The following is a 17,518-nucleotide window of genomic DNA, read 5'->3' as shown; positions in this document are numbered from 1 at the left end:
TCAAGCAGCTGCAAAGTTTCAGGCGAAACTGAAATTAACCATAAACTTTGGGGTATTTATAGTAAAGTTTTTGTTTTTTCTTGTACAAACTAAGCTTGTTTCATACCAATCCAGTCAGTAATTTAGATATATACATACATACATAAACAAGTTTTATTTTATTGGAGTTTCTCTAAACACAAACAACGTATAGTCCCTCTACTCCTAAAATTACACCTTAACCAGTTTTTGTTGCTTTCCACAAGCTGCTGGTTGGATATTTGAGTGTTTTTCTTACCAGAAGTCTATTGCTCTTGTGGGATTTCTTTTGGCACAGATCTAGTTTTTAAGCATAGTGTAAATCATTTTAAACAGGTTGTGATTTAAGCCATTTTCTTTCAGATGCTGCACCAATCTATTTCCATTTTCCACTCATTTGTAAATAACACCCTGAGATACTCGATTGGGGAGAAAAATTGTTATATTTGCTGCATTTTCAGCTGCTGTGGTTCAAATTCACACTGTCAAACAAAGCTAACCCTTTGAGAAACCTGTTCCCTTTCTCGCCTGTGGTGGCGCTACACCAAGAACCAGTGAAGGAAACAACACAAAAACCCCGCAAGAACAAATGAGCGCAACTTCCTTCTTTCCAAAATGTAAACAAAAATGGAGTAGCGTCAGATTTTAGCGTTAGGATTTCTCTTGTCTTTGGTAAAATACCACGGGTCATTTCTTCCGCCAGTTGTGCGTTTGTTTTATTTGTATTTACCCATACAAATAATCCACTATATGCTATAATCCACTTTTTACTTTTGGAGCTTCTATGCACAGATTCACTCAAACTGCATCCTATGTTTTTAGGTGGACCAAAGTTTGCTTTCTTTGTCCACATCAGTTTGATTCACAGCCCCGCAGACGAACTGAACTTTCTAGACAAACCAACCAGAGTTTGGTTAAACTGGACTAAACAAGCCTGGTGTGAATTCATCCTAAAGGCCTGCTAGAAGAAGAAATAAGGGGAAGGTTTAGTAAAGAAGTAACATCAACGTTCCCCTCTAAACCTTGCCTCTGCCTAGAAATTCTCCCCCAAAAATGAGATGAACAGCAAGTCTTTGATTTCAGTCAGTTTTAAAATGGTCTAAAGGAAACATCTGAACTCAGATTTTGAATCATTGTCTTTGATGGAAAATGGTAGTAAATTGTTCACTTGAAGTAAACGTTTGGTTCTAAACCATTTACTATCTGAGGCATCAAATAAAAACAAATACAACCCTCTGGATTATTAACAGATTTTTACAAAGTTCCCCTTGATTTGGACTCAGACTAAATATAAGTTCTGGTTCCCATGCTTAAAACTGTAGAGGACAAATATTTGAAGCGTCAAATTGTACCAATTGTCAAACTTGGTGGCACAAAGTGGATGGAATAATGAAAAATGACTGCCTCTGAATTTTTCACGTTCAGTTAGATGTTTTAACTTTGACAACTCTGGATGCTCCAGCAGAAATAAGCCAAAGCTCACATTAGAAGTGGTTTTAGAGAAGCTAACGCCAGCTAGCGTGAAACATCTGGAGTGTTGACAGCCTCAGCTCAGCCTTAATACTGGAGTTTTGCCTTAAATTCACTAGTTTGGATGTTAGATTTTCAACTGGATCATGCCAGAAGCAAAATGTGTTTTTCTGCAAATTGCTGAGGATTATTTTGTCAAATTTAAAGTTTTAGCCTGTGTAATTACAGAAAATCCACATGAATCCAAACTTGTACAGCCTGTTTTTATAATTTATTGACGTCATTTGTATAATCTGTCCAAGAAAAGAAGCAAAAGAAAACACCAAAGGATGATATTCATGGGCATAATGAGAGTAGGTAAAATCCCTACTGGAGCCGTCTAGGGTGTGCATAAACCAGTATGATTTCCCCTTACAAAAAGATATAATTAGGTATTTAGTTGCTTAGTTTTAGTTTGCACAATCTAGCTCATAAAAAAGTGCAGCAAACTTGCTTCTCGCCTTCCATCACTGTTTGGACCACCAGGGGGCAGTATGACGTCAGAAAGCATGCAGCGGCCCAGGCGGCTCCCCAGAATGCTGCCATAGCCTGAAATCTCTTGCACATCAGCCTCTTGGTGGTGTCAAGCAGACAAGGTCAAGCACACAGAGCGTTTAAAAATGAATTAATCTCTCACTCGCTGTCTCCTTCTCTCACAGAGAGGCGAATCAGACCGCCGGAGCTGGAGAGCTTACACTCAATCCCCATTTCTTCTGTTGCTTCATGGAAACCAGAGTAGAAGACAGCTGATAGGTCATGCAGTGTATCTGAGAGTGAGATGAGAGCACATGTTTATCTAAACTTTACATGAGAATAAAATGCTCAGTCTGTTTTATTATTTGAGAAAGAATAATAAGAAAATGCTGAATTCTTGGATTAAATCCAGATATTCTGAAAACAGATTTTATTACAATAAATATGAAACCTTAAAGGTGACATATAATGCTTTCTTGGACAGGTGAGCATAAATCTATGGGTTATAAGAAATATTTTGCACAAAATAATTCTTAAATAATGAGATGTAGTCTCTTTTTTGAGTTTCTTACAGAATGAGCCATTTTAGGGCCTCTTGTCACTTTAAGTCCGAATAACCTGCTGCTGGCCACGCCCCCTAACTCAAAGTTTACACTCGCATGTGAAAATGGCTGCAGACGCGTAATTATATGACAGTACATCTTAGAAAAGCAGAAGTAGAGCCTCCTACACAACCGTCAAGATTACAGCAAGTGGTTTCTGGATGATAAGTCAACAACAAAACACTTGTCTTTTCCAGCAGCCATTGTATGGCGCATAAAGCAGTAAAACCAGCTGACCAAACTTGCTGGAGTTATGCTTTGGTCGCTAGGTGACGGGCGGAACTCTGCTGGGGTTGCTAGGTAACGTTCAGTGCCTTCTGATTTGTGACGCTACATTCTGAAGGTTTTTGAAACGGTTCATTTTCCAGACACCAAAAGACATAAATTTATTGCCAAAAACACCGGCAATATGTGTTTTTTTTTTGTGTGTTTTTTAAGTGCTTGTTTTTAGAAGCAGTAAATGGAAATACTAAAATTTGGCATCATAGGTACCGTGTAACGGTGCAGCTTTATCTGCGTCAGTTATCTGAGTGCAGTTCCTACTCTTGCAGTAAGTAGTAAAGCCACACTTTTGTTTGCTCTCTCCTTTCCAGCAACTGATACCCTTCGTGGAGGACGACGGCTCCAAACATGAGGACCGATCTGGCGGGCAGAGCCACCTCACCAGCGAAGAGAGGAGAGAAATCCTGGAAGTCAACAAGGTATTATGTTCTCTATCTTGGTAGCACAGCCGTGTTTGTGTTGCGGGTTGGGTTTCCAGTCAGTGCTAACACGAGATAATGTGTGAGCAGTAATTACAGGGGGAAAAAAAATTAAGTAAAGTTTCCACATTATCTTCTAGATTACACATGGAAATTAAGCATGAAATTTCTTCCAGGCAGGTAGTGTGAAACATTAGCATTGATTTGATGTCTTAAAGGCCGACTTGCTGTTGTTTGGATAACGTGCAGCAGAATTAAGGGGCTTCGCTTGGTTAACTTTATTATCTGCTGATAGAGTTTGTGTATTTAAATGAGGTTTGGAGGCTACAGGGAAATGCTATTAAATGCTAATAGGGAATTTATTTCTTTTGAGAATTTCAGCTAGTCTCAGCAGTCTGTGTATTTTGTTGCTGTGCAGGTGGTCGCACCTGGGCTTGTGGTTTGCATTCATAATCCAGAACAATATTAAACTTGATTAGGCTTTTTCCTCCTGCTGCAGGAGACGGAGCCCGGCTCCTCTGTGGCAGTTAAAACTTAAAGCAAATCCTCTGTTCGGGTTTCTAATTGTCCTTTTCACACAAACTGCTTTTGTCCCTCACTCCTATACACTGCAGAGTAGGAAACTATTTATTTATGTGTTTACGTAAGGATTTAAGGAGACTATTCTTCCAGGAGTCCACGCCAAACATTCCAAATTAAATCATCTTTTATCGACATTACAAAACGACATAATGGTATTCCATAAGACACAAACAAAATTAAATAAATTACAAATCAGCCGTTACAAACATTACAAAAAAACATAACAAAATACATTACTCACAAACTATTTCAGCAATATAAAAACTAAATTAAAAATTTTAATAAATAAAACAGATGAATATAAATTCAGCCATTGCATTAATTAAATATTAATTCATTCTCTTTTACAGATTTTAACAGCCATTAATGTAATTTCAGATGGCAACATATTCCAAAGAGAAATTGCTTTGAAATGGTGGCAAGTGATGCCAGCTCAGATGCTAGCTGTTTGCACAAGTCTGGACTTTGAGTAGGCCACTCCAATATTAAGGTTTGACTGTCACTGGAAAGGTTTTTTTTGGGGGGGAAGAAAATTGTGTAGTATGAGTTAGAACTATATTTATTTTTCCTTCCAGGATCAATTGAATATTTTTGAATTGAATTAATTGTCTTAGGAAGCATCGTAAAAACATTATAAAGTTACCAATTATGAAACAAGCGATAAGCATTACATGTTGTCAAATGCCTCTATCAAAATCATCAATACACATCAAATAAGTTGATCAATGTTTCATTTACTACTAATCAAAAGCAACTCTATACAGGTGGGTTTTTAGTTGTGATTTAAATGAACTCAGTGTTTCAGCTGTTTTGAAGTTTTCTGGACATTTAGTTCAGATTAGTGGAGCATAAAAATTGAGTGTTGCTTCTCCATGTTTAGTTCTAGAACCAGAAGACCTGACGAGTCTGAAACAACAGGTCTTCAATGTATTCTGGTGCTAAGCCATTCAGTGATTTATAAACTAACAGTATTTTAAAGTCTTCCTAGTTTTGGTGAGAACACCAGCAGGAGCGTTCTGGATCAGCTGCAGCTGGAGGTGTGATTTTTTTTTTAGACAGACCTGTGCATACGCTGTTGCATATCACTAAAGACAAACCATGGATGAGTTTATGTAAATCTTGCCGAGACATTAGTCCTCTAATCCTGGAAATGTTCTTCAGGTGATAGAAGGCCGACTTTGTGACTGTCTTTATGTGGCTCTGGAGGTTCAGGTCAGAGTCCATCACTACTCCCAGGTTTCGGGCCTGATCGCTGGTTTTCAGTTGTAATAACTGAAGCTGTGCATTGACTCTAGATCGTTCCTCTTTAGGTTCTGTTCAGCTGGAGAAAGTTTTGGCACCTCCACACATTTATCTGCTCTAATCATCTGTTCAGTGATTGGATGGGTTCAGAGTCACCTGGTGACATCGTAATGTAGAGCTGTGTATCATCTAATATTATTTCTTGTTATAACCGGATTTCAAAAGCACATTTTACGTTATTTCTGGCTGAAATATTTGTAACGTGAGGAATACATTATTTTTCACAGAATGTATACCTCCAAATCTTTCACTCGTTTTGATCCTGATGTCTTTTCAGAGCCTAGAAAGGAAATCATAGCTAGCTGCGTTTTAAATATTAATAAGACAGCAGCAATAGCTGGATTTTTCTCCTCTATTTCTCTTGACTATGGTGTTCATTTTTGAGCAGTTTTCATGTGTCAGACATCAAACAGACGTAAAAGCTTTTTCAGCTTTATTTACTGTCAGAAATGCTTTTTCTCGACTCTAATAGAGAAGCGGCGTTGTAAGACTGCGAAGCGCTGTGCTGGGAGCTTTTCTTCAAACTGACACCGCGTGTCAGTCGGCGCTGAAATGTCATGGGAGTCGAACGATGCAGACAAACACGGTGAATCTTAGCGCAGATGAAGATGTTATAATGACTGACATGGGCTCTTGCAAGTTAATGAAAGAGTCAAAAGAAGAGAGGTCTTGTAAACGGAGAAAATATTATTCTGTTCTTTTGAGTTTAACTGAATTCACGGATTTATTGATTAGTGCGGCGACCTTTGAGCTGCCCCTAAATATTAGTCTGGTTCTGTAGGCGTTTTAATTAATGACTGAGGTATTGTGGGAATGGATTTTATTTCTTAACATTGGCTGTCTTGAACCTCTATAATTAACTTTTTCTGCATTAATTTACATTAATTAATTATGGAAAGACAATTTAGATTCATCCTAGTAGTCATCTGTGGGCTTTAATTTTAGTAAAAATAAATTGAGACATGTTCCTTCTTGTGGGATTCTTGCTCAACAGTTCTTAAGGTTTCCTGAACGTCTTCTTGAAAATTGCCTGCCTCTTTACTTTTTTATGCTGCATTATGTGAATTTTTAAAGGAATAAGCCACTTCACATCAATCTGTGACTGATTCTGGAATGAAAAGGCCTTTAAACTCAAGGTTGTCTTGAAATAACAGACAACTTGGCAAAGAACCAATTTTAAATTGGATATTTAGTCTCTTGGTTACTAGCAGCCTGTGACAACGACCCAATTGTTCTCATTTCTTTAGTTGAATCTATTAAAAATAACAAAGACAACATGGTTTGACAGAGGGAAAACAGTATTATGGTTCTTGGCTAAAGACCTGGCGTCAGGTGCCATTTCTTAGACATGTCTTATAAACTTTGTTTTCTGTATGTAGATTTTTAGCACACATAGTGCTTCTTTTGTTCTGTAGCAGTTTTTCCTCTTCTTTTCGGACTGCACTGCATTAAAAAACCCCCTGCTAGAATCATCATTATTTTAAAAAGATTGAAAACTCTTGGCTTCTTAAAATGAATCAGTGAAGAAATTCTTTCTGGGAGTAAAATATAAAGAGATTTGTGAAATACATTAAAAACATTTTTACACTAAGACTAAAGGAGACTTGAAACCTGTCTTCTATTTGAGTTCATAAAAATCCAGGATCTTTATGTCAGAAGTTTGTAGTAACTAGTTACATGACTAGGTGCAGAGTTATGATGTAAAAGTTGTATAAACAGTGACATGACCGGTCAGACTGCACATGGGTTAAATAATCTGATTTGTATCCGATTTCACTACCACATATGAAAGCTGCACAGATGGGATTTTTTTGGAGGGTGAAAAGATCGGAATAGGTAGTTCCCACAAGTCTGAACCGGAAATTATCCGTGCCATCTTAGTAGACAAGTGCAACACGAAGTGGATCCATGGCTTTGAGACCAACAAAAAGAAAATATGTGGACACTCTTGACCAATGTGCGAGAGAAAGATGCATGAACAAAATGGCTGCTGTCAGGATCGACCTGATAAAGAAAATATGTCAAGCGATGTGGATAAGCTGCCTCCAATCTCAAATTACAATATAGTTAATAACCACCTAGTGAACAGGAAGAGCGTTTACACCATGTAGGAGCTTCATGGCCTGAAATACATGAACGCTTCCAATCAATGTTTACACGGATTTGTAAAGTACGTACAAACTCTAAATAATCAGGTACTGGAGAGTGGCAGAGTAAGTACAAGTAGTAACTTGTAGCTTTTTATGTTGTAAAATGCCTAATCCCTTTATATTTTACTCCCAAAGAGAATTTCTTCACAGAATCATTTAAGAAAGTCAAGCATTTTACATTTTTTTTTAGAAATAATGATGACGCATTGTGCAGTCCGGTCCTAAAAGAAGAGAGAAACTTCACTGGTACAGAACAAACAGTATGTAAATCTATACCCAGAAAACAAACAATGTCTGTAAGACATGTCTAAGAAACGGGACCAAAGGTCTTTAGCCAAGAACTGTTTGAGGCTACATGTTTGTCTTAGCTAGCAGTGAAAAGGTAATTCAGCTAGTTCATCAGTAAATACTACAGTAAATATCACTGATATTTATTTTAGTGTTACACACAGGCGAGTAGGGTACTCAAATTGTGCTTCAGTAATAGTTGTAATGTATTTATGCTGATTATAAGTTACAGGAACGAAGGGAGAGTTAGTTCTAAGCTTGTGGGGAGTTTTTTTTAATCGTTGTCATAGCAACTCCATAGCAACTGCCTGCCAAGAGGCCTGTCAGTTACAAAGTTCAGTGTGATGTCACATGAGAACTACGCATTGGGCGATTCGAATATGGGCGGGAAAATCTAATTCAGGTCAAATTTGTCTGCTGTGGTGGCGTAGGGGTTAGCGCGACCCATATTTGGAGGCCTTGAGTCCTCGACGCGGCCGTCGCGGGTTTGACTCCGGACCCGACAATATTTGCCGCATGTCTTCCCCCCTCTCCTTCCCAGTTTCCTGTCAGCCTACTGTCATATAAGGGACACTAGAGCCCACAAAAAGACCCCCTGGAGGGGTAAAAAAAAAATTAAAAATTTGTCTGCTGTGGCTTTAAAGGTTTTATGTAATGAAACAAATTTGATTTGCGAATTTGTTTAGTAGTAAAATATAAAGGGATTAGGAGTGGTTAAAACTTCTGGGCTGTATTGTTCATATATTGTCCTCCTGTAGTAAAATAATTGGTTAAAACATTTTTAGATGCCACATAGAAGAGTGAAGGAGACTCTGTTATTTTAGTTCCACCATCTCTACATGCAGTATGTCAGATCTGAACTGGTCAATATGGTGGTGTTTTTATTAAGTCACCCTTAGTCAGACATAAATGTGTCAAACCGTGACTAAACCTGAACACTTCGATCTTTATTCAAACCTCAGATCTTCAGCCAGAGGCAGATGGTGTGGATTTTATTTTTTAGTATAACTTCTATATAGCAGAAAGGAAAAAAAAACAACACGTCAGGCAATCTTAAAACATGCATTAGGCTGAGAGACGCATCTCGCATCATAAACCTTAATATGCAGCGCGATCTCTAAATGCATGCTTCTGGTAGAGGTGGGTAAACGACGTGCCGGTGGCGTTTCTCTGTTGTGTGGAGTTGCTTTGTAGCAGGCCGGGGTCGTTTACATGTGATTTGATAAGGACGGCAACGCTCAAGGGCAACACTTTAAATCAAAGGCTGCAGACTCAACAACACATTTGCCACGCTGCTTTCAAAGGCCATGGGAATTTGATGAGATTTTTACACATTGTAAAGCAGAGGTGGACAACGTCTTATGCTAGAATCACTTATCCTTGTTTATTGATAGATTCAGAAAGATTTCTGCTTTATTTGAGAGAGATTCTGCTTTTAAATTTTCGGCTGTTTTCCATTTTATTGGAACAGTGTTTGTAATTTGCTCTTGTTGGTGAAATTAAAGTCCCACTCCAGTTGCAATTAATTTAATTTAATCTGTTTTTGCCTTTTAAAGTGGCTGGCTTTTCATGCTGCAAGGAGATATTTTATGACCATTTAAACTCTTCCAACAAATTCACTCCCTGCAGTTTTATAGTTTCCTTTCACTGAAAATTTCATTAATCTAATATTGAATTATGAAGATCTACTGACAATAAAACAGTGATTAGTTCTTCTAATAATCTTCTATCTTTCCATCCCTGAGTGGCGACTTATTCTGTAATTTTAGACACAATATTAGAAGCAGCTGTTTCTACTCATTTTAAGAAGTTTTCTGGTTTCTCTGATCAGGACAAAACTCTTGTGTGGGTTATAAAACAGCAGCTCCACATATCAAACCCTTAAAAACTAAAATTACAAACTGGAAAGCCAAAGAGAAGAAGTCATTCAGGGAAAAAAGCTTATTGGATCCTCTATATTATTGCTTGTAGCCTTTAGCTATCTCTAAAAATGTTGTAGTTTTGGTTCCACTGGTTTTCAAGGTAGAACAAGCTATTTAATGTAACATTTATTCAATAAGGCAGACCTCCAAGCTTGTGCTGCCATTGAGAAGTAAAAAGTGCTTTACTGAGTGTAAAAATGAATACAACGTTCTGTATAAAACCTCTTTTGTGAAGCAGTTCATAGCGCTTTGTAGTTTCAAAGCAATAATTTACATTGATGGTGGATTTTGCTCAATAGAGTTTCTCTGGGAAAGAAAGAGCCTCAATGCTAACTGAATAAAAACATTTTGTGTTTATTATATATCATGAACAGGCTTGTTCTTTTGTTCTTTCAGGGGATCATTTTATGTTTCCAGGGTTCGTACAGATACTTTAAGTCCTTTAAAATCGACATTAGTTGTTTTTAAGATTTGTAAAGTCCTTGAAAGTGCTTGATATTCAAACTGCACAGTTTTGTAATAAAGTTCAATCAAACATTTGATGGAAAGCAGTTGAAACCAAATATTTTCATACACCGAAATAAAAAGGCTAAACAACTTTTTTTTTTGTCTTTTTGAAGTTAACTGATCAGTGCAGCTGATTTCACCATGCAGGGCCGGTCCAGTGTTTTATGGGGCCTTGAGCAGAATTTGACTTGGGGGGGCCCCTCTAATAACACCATCACAACTGACCGCGTTTCAATATAGATTTAGTGATCATCGTAATTTGCTGAGATGTACAGGTGATTAAACTGAGCTCAAACAAAAAGATTAAACTCGTAGCATCAGATTTTAGCTTTAACACTACGAAGCTTGTTGTAATGATTATTATTGCCATGGTTACCTAGAAGTTGGCAAGTCGCTGATCATCTGTGGTCGAAACATGGTTACTACTTTAAGCTGTCTGTAACATGTTTCTTATCATTTTTGTAGGTTTGAGTTAAAAAATGTTTTTAATACATAACAGTGACCGGAGGCTCCATCTTAAATATGCAACTGGTTGAAAAAGTAAGATTGTTAAACTTTGTATGCTGTAATACTATGAAAGAAAAAAGAACACAGTATTATATGGCGTTTATGAAACTTCATGCTTAAAGATACAGTATATGTTTTATTATAGTTTTCACTGTTTTGTGGTTCTATAGTGGAATAAAGAAACCAAACTTCAGTATGAAGCGTGGACTTTTAGTTGCATTTGTTTTTTTTGCAATTTCATAAAGTAAAACAATTTAAAACAATTAAATTAAAACAATTTAAAAACTGAAACCATAAAATCAGATTTAACAACATGGAAATTCTTGATAGACATTAAAATTCTAGATTTATATTCTGTGTTACAATGTAGAGGGATCTAAGCCTTGCAAGATAAATCATTACGTCTTTGGGATTTATCTTGCAAAAAATGTATGTTGGCTTTAATTTAATCTATTTTTTTTGTTTGTTAAGGGTCTATAATTGTGTGTTGAAGTCTTGTCAACAATGTCTTCCAGTAACATATTATTACCAAGTCATATTTTCACATTTCCTGTCAAAGTGATATTTTTTAATACAAAAACATGGTTGCTAAGTCGCCCACCAGGTTTTGCAAGTTTTCTTGGGCAAAACTTGTATCATACATTACCATTTATTACATTGTTTTTCTTTGAAGTATTTTATTAACATACATGTATTTTTGTGTTGTTGGTTTTTTTTCTTTTCCTTGCAATGTTACTGGAAAAAGCGGACCAGTATCGAGTTTTGCGCCGTCTCATTTGCATGGACCTTCATCCTGCACTCTGTGTTGCTTCACCACAGCTGCACAAGGTCAATCTGAAGGGTTGGAAATTAATTAACTGGTGAATTTCTGTTTGTGTTGTAACAACGCTGCAGAGTAAAAGAATCTGTAATGTGTTCAGAAAGTCTTGATCAGAAAGTGTGAACTTTTTGAATGTGTGGGAAGGAGAGACGGGAATTAAAAAGTAATAAATTAGGAATTGAATGATTACTTGATTATAAGAAAAAATGCTGTTGTTGCCTCCGGAGCGTGACACAAACTACTTCACTTTGATTTGTTGGCATTTGTCATCTGACTATTTTCAGCCCTGGATTAGGTTTAATCTCTCTATGGGAAGCGTCTACATCAAGATGACATTAAATCATCCGTCCATCCATCCGTCCATCTGGGTCGGGAGGGTTGCTGGTGCCTATCTCCAGCTAACGTTCCAGGCAAAAGGCGGGGTTCACCCTCGACAGGTTGCCAGTCTGTCGCAGGGCAACACAGAGACAGACAGGACAAACAACCAAGCACACACACACTCACACCTAGGGAGAATTTAGAGAGACCAATTAACCTGACAGTCATGTTTTTGGACTGTGAGAGGAAGCTGGAGTACCCGGAGAGAACCCACGCATGCACAGGGAGAACATGCAAACTCCATGCACTGAAACAATAAACACCGTACACTGCGACATTAAATCACTGTGTGCAAATATCAGCTTTGGGTCAGTGAAACCCAGATCCTGCATAAATACAGGTGAGGTAAACAGCCTGCAGCCACACACAACGCCTGCTAGTATCATCAAAGTTTAACAGTTATAAATTGTAAAACAAGGTAGAGACTCGCTTAAACTCATTGTGCATTTAGTAGGACTTTACGGTATTTCTAATCTTTATTGAAAACAGCCTTAAGTGTGTGAAAGGTAAGAAAAAGGAGACTTTCTCTTTAGATTTTCTTTCTGCGCGTGCTTTTTAAATGTGCACGAGCTGAAACTGTTGGTCTGTTCGTACCAGTGCGCCAAACCATCTGTTTGCTGCAATGATAATGGTCAGAAATGTCAGCAGCAGAGGCAAGAAGTGGTTATTTTGAGAGCTCAGCACAGCTCCCCGGGCTGCTTTTAAATGTTAACACTACAGTAACATCACAGCGAGCGAACCCTGCAAACTCCACTGCATGCAGCCCAGTCCAAAAGAAACAGCAGCGTTCCCCACAAAGCCGTCCACACCCACAGAGAGAGCACCGGGACGCTGCTTAAGTAAATAAACAAGCCAATGCATGCTTTAATAATGTCAGTGCTTCAGCAAATACTGACACAGATCCTTCAGCGAACATAAAGCAGATGTTGCTTTGACCACCGTTGGTATTTGAGGCTATTGTTTTGTAGCTTAAGTGATAACTTGGTACTGATGTGAACCTGCCCTATGCAAAGCATTAGTATGCAAATTGATTCTTGTCAAGTGATGAAGCATTGAAAGATGAATAAAAAGAACTGAAGCACCTCCCATTCTTTACCTCTGAACCCTTAAAGTGCTTTTGAACGCTGTTTAGCACATTAAGTGGATAATATACTTTTTATTCTCTCAAAGTAATGAATCAAACACTGAATCAACAATATTTTAAACCTCTCCTGATTCAGCCCTTTCCTTCTATTTAGTCTTTATTCAGGATTGTTTTAAGGTGGATCTGTTGTGTAAAATGTACATTTTGGATGATTTGTGATTCCATTTGGGTCTCAAATGCTTCTAAAAACAGCTCAGCGTTGTCTTGGCAAGAAGTTAATGTTTGTTGAGCCCATTTCAAAAACGTCCGGAATGAAATATCACAAATCAGCGGGCACTGCCCCGTTACCTACCACCACACCCGAGCCCAGCCCTGTTACCTAGCAACCAGAGCGGAGCTCAAGCATGTTTGGTCAGCTGGTTTTACTGCTGTATGCGCAGTGCAATGGCTACTGCAAGAGACGTGTTTTGTTGTTGACTTGTCATTCAGAAACCAATTGCTGCATTCTTGTTGGTTGTGCATGAGGCTCTACTGATGCTTTTCAAAGATGTATGGCTGTGTAATTGCTCATCTGTTTCAAGCCATTTTTATGTGCGAGTGTAAACGTTGAGTTGTGGGCGTTCATTCTGAACGGATCTCAAAATAAGCAGAACAGAACAGGCTAAAATTGAATTTTTCTTGAATGAGTTTGTGCAAAAGATTTAACAGGCATGTTTTGCATAGCCCAATGCCATATCAAGGACGCATAATATGTCACCTTTAAATGAATTCTTTGCCGTTGAACATTTGAAATCTGCTTTCCAGAAGATTCCAGCTTTATTTTAAACCTTTATCCAGTAACACACAGTTGAAGGTGATTCCATTTAATCCACCTGATAATGTGCAGCTAAGTGGACGTTGCTTCACAAGGTCAGTTTTTGCAAGTAACTTAAAATGTGTGATGGAGAATCAGAAGATGATGATTAAAAATACATCAAAGAAAAGGCCAAAACCTTTTGGGCTGTCTCACAAAACAGAAAATCTCAGAACAATGGTGTAGAGATGCATCAAAAAACCAAGTCTGTGACCAGAATAAGATGATTTTCAGTCAAATACTCAAAAACTTTGATTGCCATCAGTGAGTGGATTTAATGTCAGTTTTTGAGATTTAACATTTCCAGATGATGTGCAGTCTAGGTGAAATGAAACTATAGTCATTTAAATTTTAGGATTTTATACAAATAAAATAATCCATGGTTTATTCAGAAGAATAATACTAACGTATTAGATAGCTGCAGCTACATGTAGTTTAAACTGAAATAAGTCTTCCTCTTTCTTGAATTGCTGCCTTCCTCCATTTATTAATTTGAATATTTTATGTTTTTGGTAGTGTTTAGAGACGTGCATATTTAAAACCAAAGCTTCGTCAACAGAATCAAATGGAGGAAATATCAGCGGCTAAAGCAGGGAATAAAACCTGTGTAGCAGCCTTTTGAAACTTTAATGAATCTCTGCATCTCTTATGAAAGAGAATAAATTATAAGGCCAATCTATTTCCTCTCTTGGTGAGAGTCTTTCTAGCTAAACAATGTGGTTTATTAAGAACAACAGCTTGAGTGCCACTCGGCTGTACAAACACGTGTCCACAAATATGAGCCAGACAGAGAGAGACGAGCAGCATGCTCTGGTAAAAATCATTATGTTGCTGTTTCTTCGTGTAACAAACTCTTGTTTACTGGAGCAACGAGGTAAATGTACCAAATATAACTCCTTTAACAAAATCTATACGCTGCAGTGGCAGCTGAGGAAGGGAGTCATTTATTTGACTTGAATGTTTCATTTGTCACGCATCCTGCCTTTTATTGTGCAGTTAAGCTTTAAAGCACCAGGTAGAGACGATGCACAGAAGACTTCTTGAAGTGTTACTTGCTTCCTACTAAGTAATGTCTTTAAATGTGTTTAATACATGAAACATAATTTATTACTTTATTGTTGCCTTTACAATCTTGCTGGACGATAAATTGTCCCAAAAGTTATTGAGATAAACGATAATATTGTTGTTTGGAGACCATTTTAAAGCAATATATTAGTAATGGAAAAGTAATGCAAGAACACGTTCTCATAGACCAATAAATTTTAAATCCCAATCAACATTTAACACTGGAACTGGAAGACATTTAAAAATCCAAAATAAACAAACAAAACATCAAAAACGACAAATAAAATTAATTATGAAGTCTCTAGACAGAATCGTCCTTCAAGAAAAGGGCTAATTGAGACCAAAACACCAAACTGATGACTTTTATCATCCAGTTCAAATGGAAATTATTGAGCTCGTTTAATCTTTCATGCGATTACTTTATCTGTTGCCCTGTTAGAAATACATTTTAGAAAACCATTGACTTGTTCAGTACTTTTTTGTGCTGTGTATGAGGATATTGGAGAGGAAAGGTCTTCTGTGTTTGCTGCTGTTGCAGTGAAACTGAGGAAGATGATGAAGAGTTTGCAGAATCTGTCTGCACATCTTGCCAGAGGCCCGGTGGAGGCAATGAAATAATCTGCAATATTCCCCTCTACTGCTGTCATGGTCCAACAGATCCTTCTACATTCCTCATATTCCTTGTTAGAGCTTCAAACTATTTTTTTTAATTTTTTTTTTTTTTATCATATTTCCTATTAGAATGAAATAAAAAAGTCAAATTCTTCTGAACTCTGTTCACGATTTGCTTCCACAAAATCTCCTTCTGAACTCATTTGGGAAATTATTCTAGGCTTTAGTTAAGCTTGGTAAGGCTCCAGCAACTGATCCTGCATGTAAACAACTAGTTGCTATGGTAACTCATAATTACAGCGTGCTGAGATACAGAATCAATCAGGCAGCACTGCATTTACCAGAGTGAGAAAATACATTTAAAAATATGTTTTTCACTGGGAAAGAAAAGCTGTAGAAATTCTCAAAGAAAACAACTAGTGCAGTTCTGGTTTATATATTTAATCCACATGCTTGCTAAAACTTAATTTGATTATGCAACACATTTGTGCAACACATCAGCTACAGACTTATTATGTTCTGAGTTTGTGTGCATTGTCCCTATCAACAATGTTTGCTTCATTTCTACACTTTCTGCAAATGTTTTGACTAGATTTAGCTGTTTAATCCGCAGTTTTAGCGCGACGCTCAGGAGGAGCGCGGCAGATGTCACGGTCAACCCATCAACTTTTCAGTTCATGAAACTACAAAGAAAGCTCATTTTTTACCAATGTTGTTGTTCCTGATCTATATCCATGATGTGACAGTCAGGTCTGTTTTATCTTACCTGTTCTTCAAAATGGGAAAGGCAATAAAACATGCCACTAAGCCTACAAGAAAAGCTACTGAAAAATTGTCCATTTGTGCAGATTAATAACAAAAAGGTAAAAGATTCATATTATAGCCATTTAATGATGATGATGATTGCTTTATTGAACAGACTTGTGGTCCACAAAGAGATGATACACAACAACATGACTTATAAAAAACAAGAAAAAAACCAAACATTTATTTCAGGTTAATCTATCTTCTGGGGTTCCAGTAAATGCAAATGTTAAAATAAAGCAGCAAAGAGAAATAAAGCAATAAAAGCCGAATGAAATGCAGCAATCAGAATCTGCTTTCAAACAGCATAATTTTCTACGCCATTTAAAAGAAAAGTATAATATTTTATTGTAATTAAACTGGACAGCTGCAGCTTTGTTTTGTCGTTTTGTGGTTTTGTTTGAAGTGTGCGAGCCAAGCTCGGTATCTGCTAATTGAACACTTAGCTTCAGTGGGACTGCTTTGTTTATGTGACGCGCTGAAAGACGATTATACAGGCATTTGACCAAGAATGAATATATTATTGCAATATTAACAATCCAAACGTCTACGGATGGAAAAGCTGACCGATAAGTGATGAAGGCAGACAAATGTTTATATCTCTGGTAAACAGCATCCCACATGGAGAGCTAGCAGGGCATTGCTCTAAACAGTGAAGTCAGTGTGAGGTAAGAAGGTTGGGCTGCAACAAACAATTTCCTTCACCGTGAATAAATCCCAGGTTTAATTTGAGTTCATTGACTATCCCAGCAGATGTTCTGGAGCTTTCTGGGCTTTTTCTTGTGCAAAATGCACATAAAATTATGTAAATTTTTAATTCTGTATATCCTGATATTTCTCTGATTCCTCAGCATAAATTAAAACAGATTACATTCAATTTGGCTTAAAGAGTTTCTAACATTGAATTATTCTGTGCAAGTCCAGTTCAGATCAATATTCTAAAGTTACAACTACTCATTAATCATTTCAAAGTGTGTTTTTATTTTTAATGGGTAAAATAAGAGCTAATTTTATATGTATTAAGACATTCAAACAAATTCTAACATCAAATTCATAACTTAGAGTGATGGGAATGTTACAACATCTAAAATTGATTTTAAACATCAGATCTGGTGTGTTTGTGTTCACTGCAGTTATCTACACTCTTGTTTTTGATGCTAAAGCATAATCACAGAATAAACTTGAGTAATTTTAATAGATTTTAAGTTATAATTCAGCAAATTATTATAAATTTTGCTGTTTTGGATTTTTATAGAAGTGGTCGGCTGCTGCTCATTTCTAAGAAATAACTTCCTCTATTGGCGTTTAATCCTTCACAAAATAATCAAGCTTAATATGTA

General features: G+C 37.1%; 1 protein-coding gene across 3 annotated transcripts in view; it reads left to right on the top strand.

Moving 5' to 3' along the window:
- med30 (mediator complex subunit 30) overlaps window positions 1–17,518 on the top strand; it is a 47,734-nt gene that overhangs the window by 9,188 nt on the left and 21,028 nt on the right. For 2 of the 3 annotated variants that reach the window (XM_032581637.1, XM_032581636.1), the window contains exon 4: window positions 3,197–3,304. In XM_032581637.1, the coding sequence (XP_032437528.1) occupies window positions 3,197–3,304 (108 nt within the window). Of the gene's footprint in view, window positions 1–3,196; window positions 3,305–11,307; window positions 11,416–17,518 lie in introns of those variants that run through there. The other variant, XM_032581638.1, reaches the window with a different exon arrangement.

The sequence above is a fragment of the Xiphophorus hellerii genome, chromosome 13 (genome assembly GCF_003331165.1).
Source record: "Xiphophorus hellerii strain 12219 chromosome 13, Xiphophorus_hellerii-4.1, whole genome shotgun sequence".
In the NCBI taxonomy this organism is placed as follows: Eukaryota; Metazoa; Chordata; class Actinopteri; order Cyprinodontiformes; family Poeciliidae; genus Xiphophorus; species Xiphophorus hellerii.
Note: the sequence above shows the minus strand (reverse complement) of the source record. Positions and strands in the feature narration are given on the sequence as shown.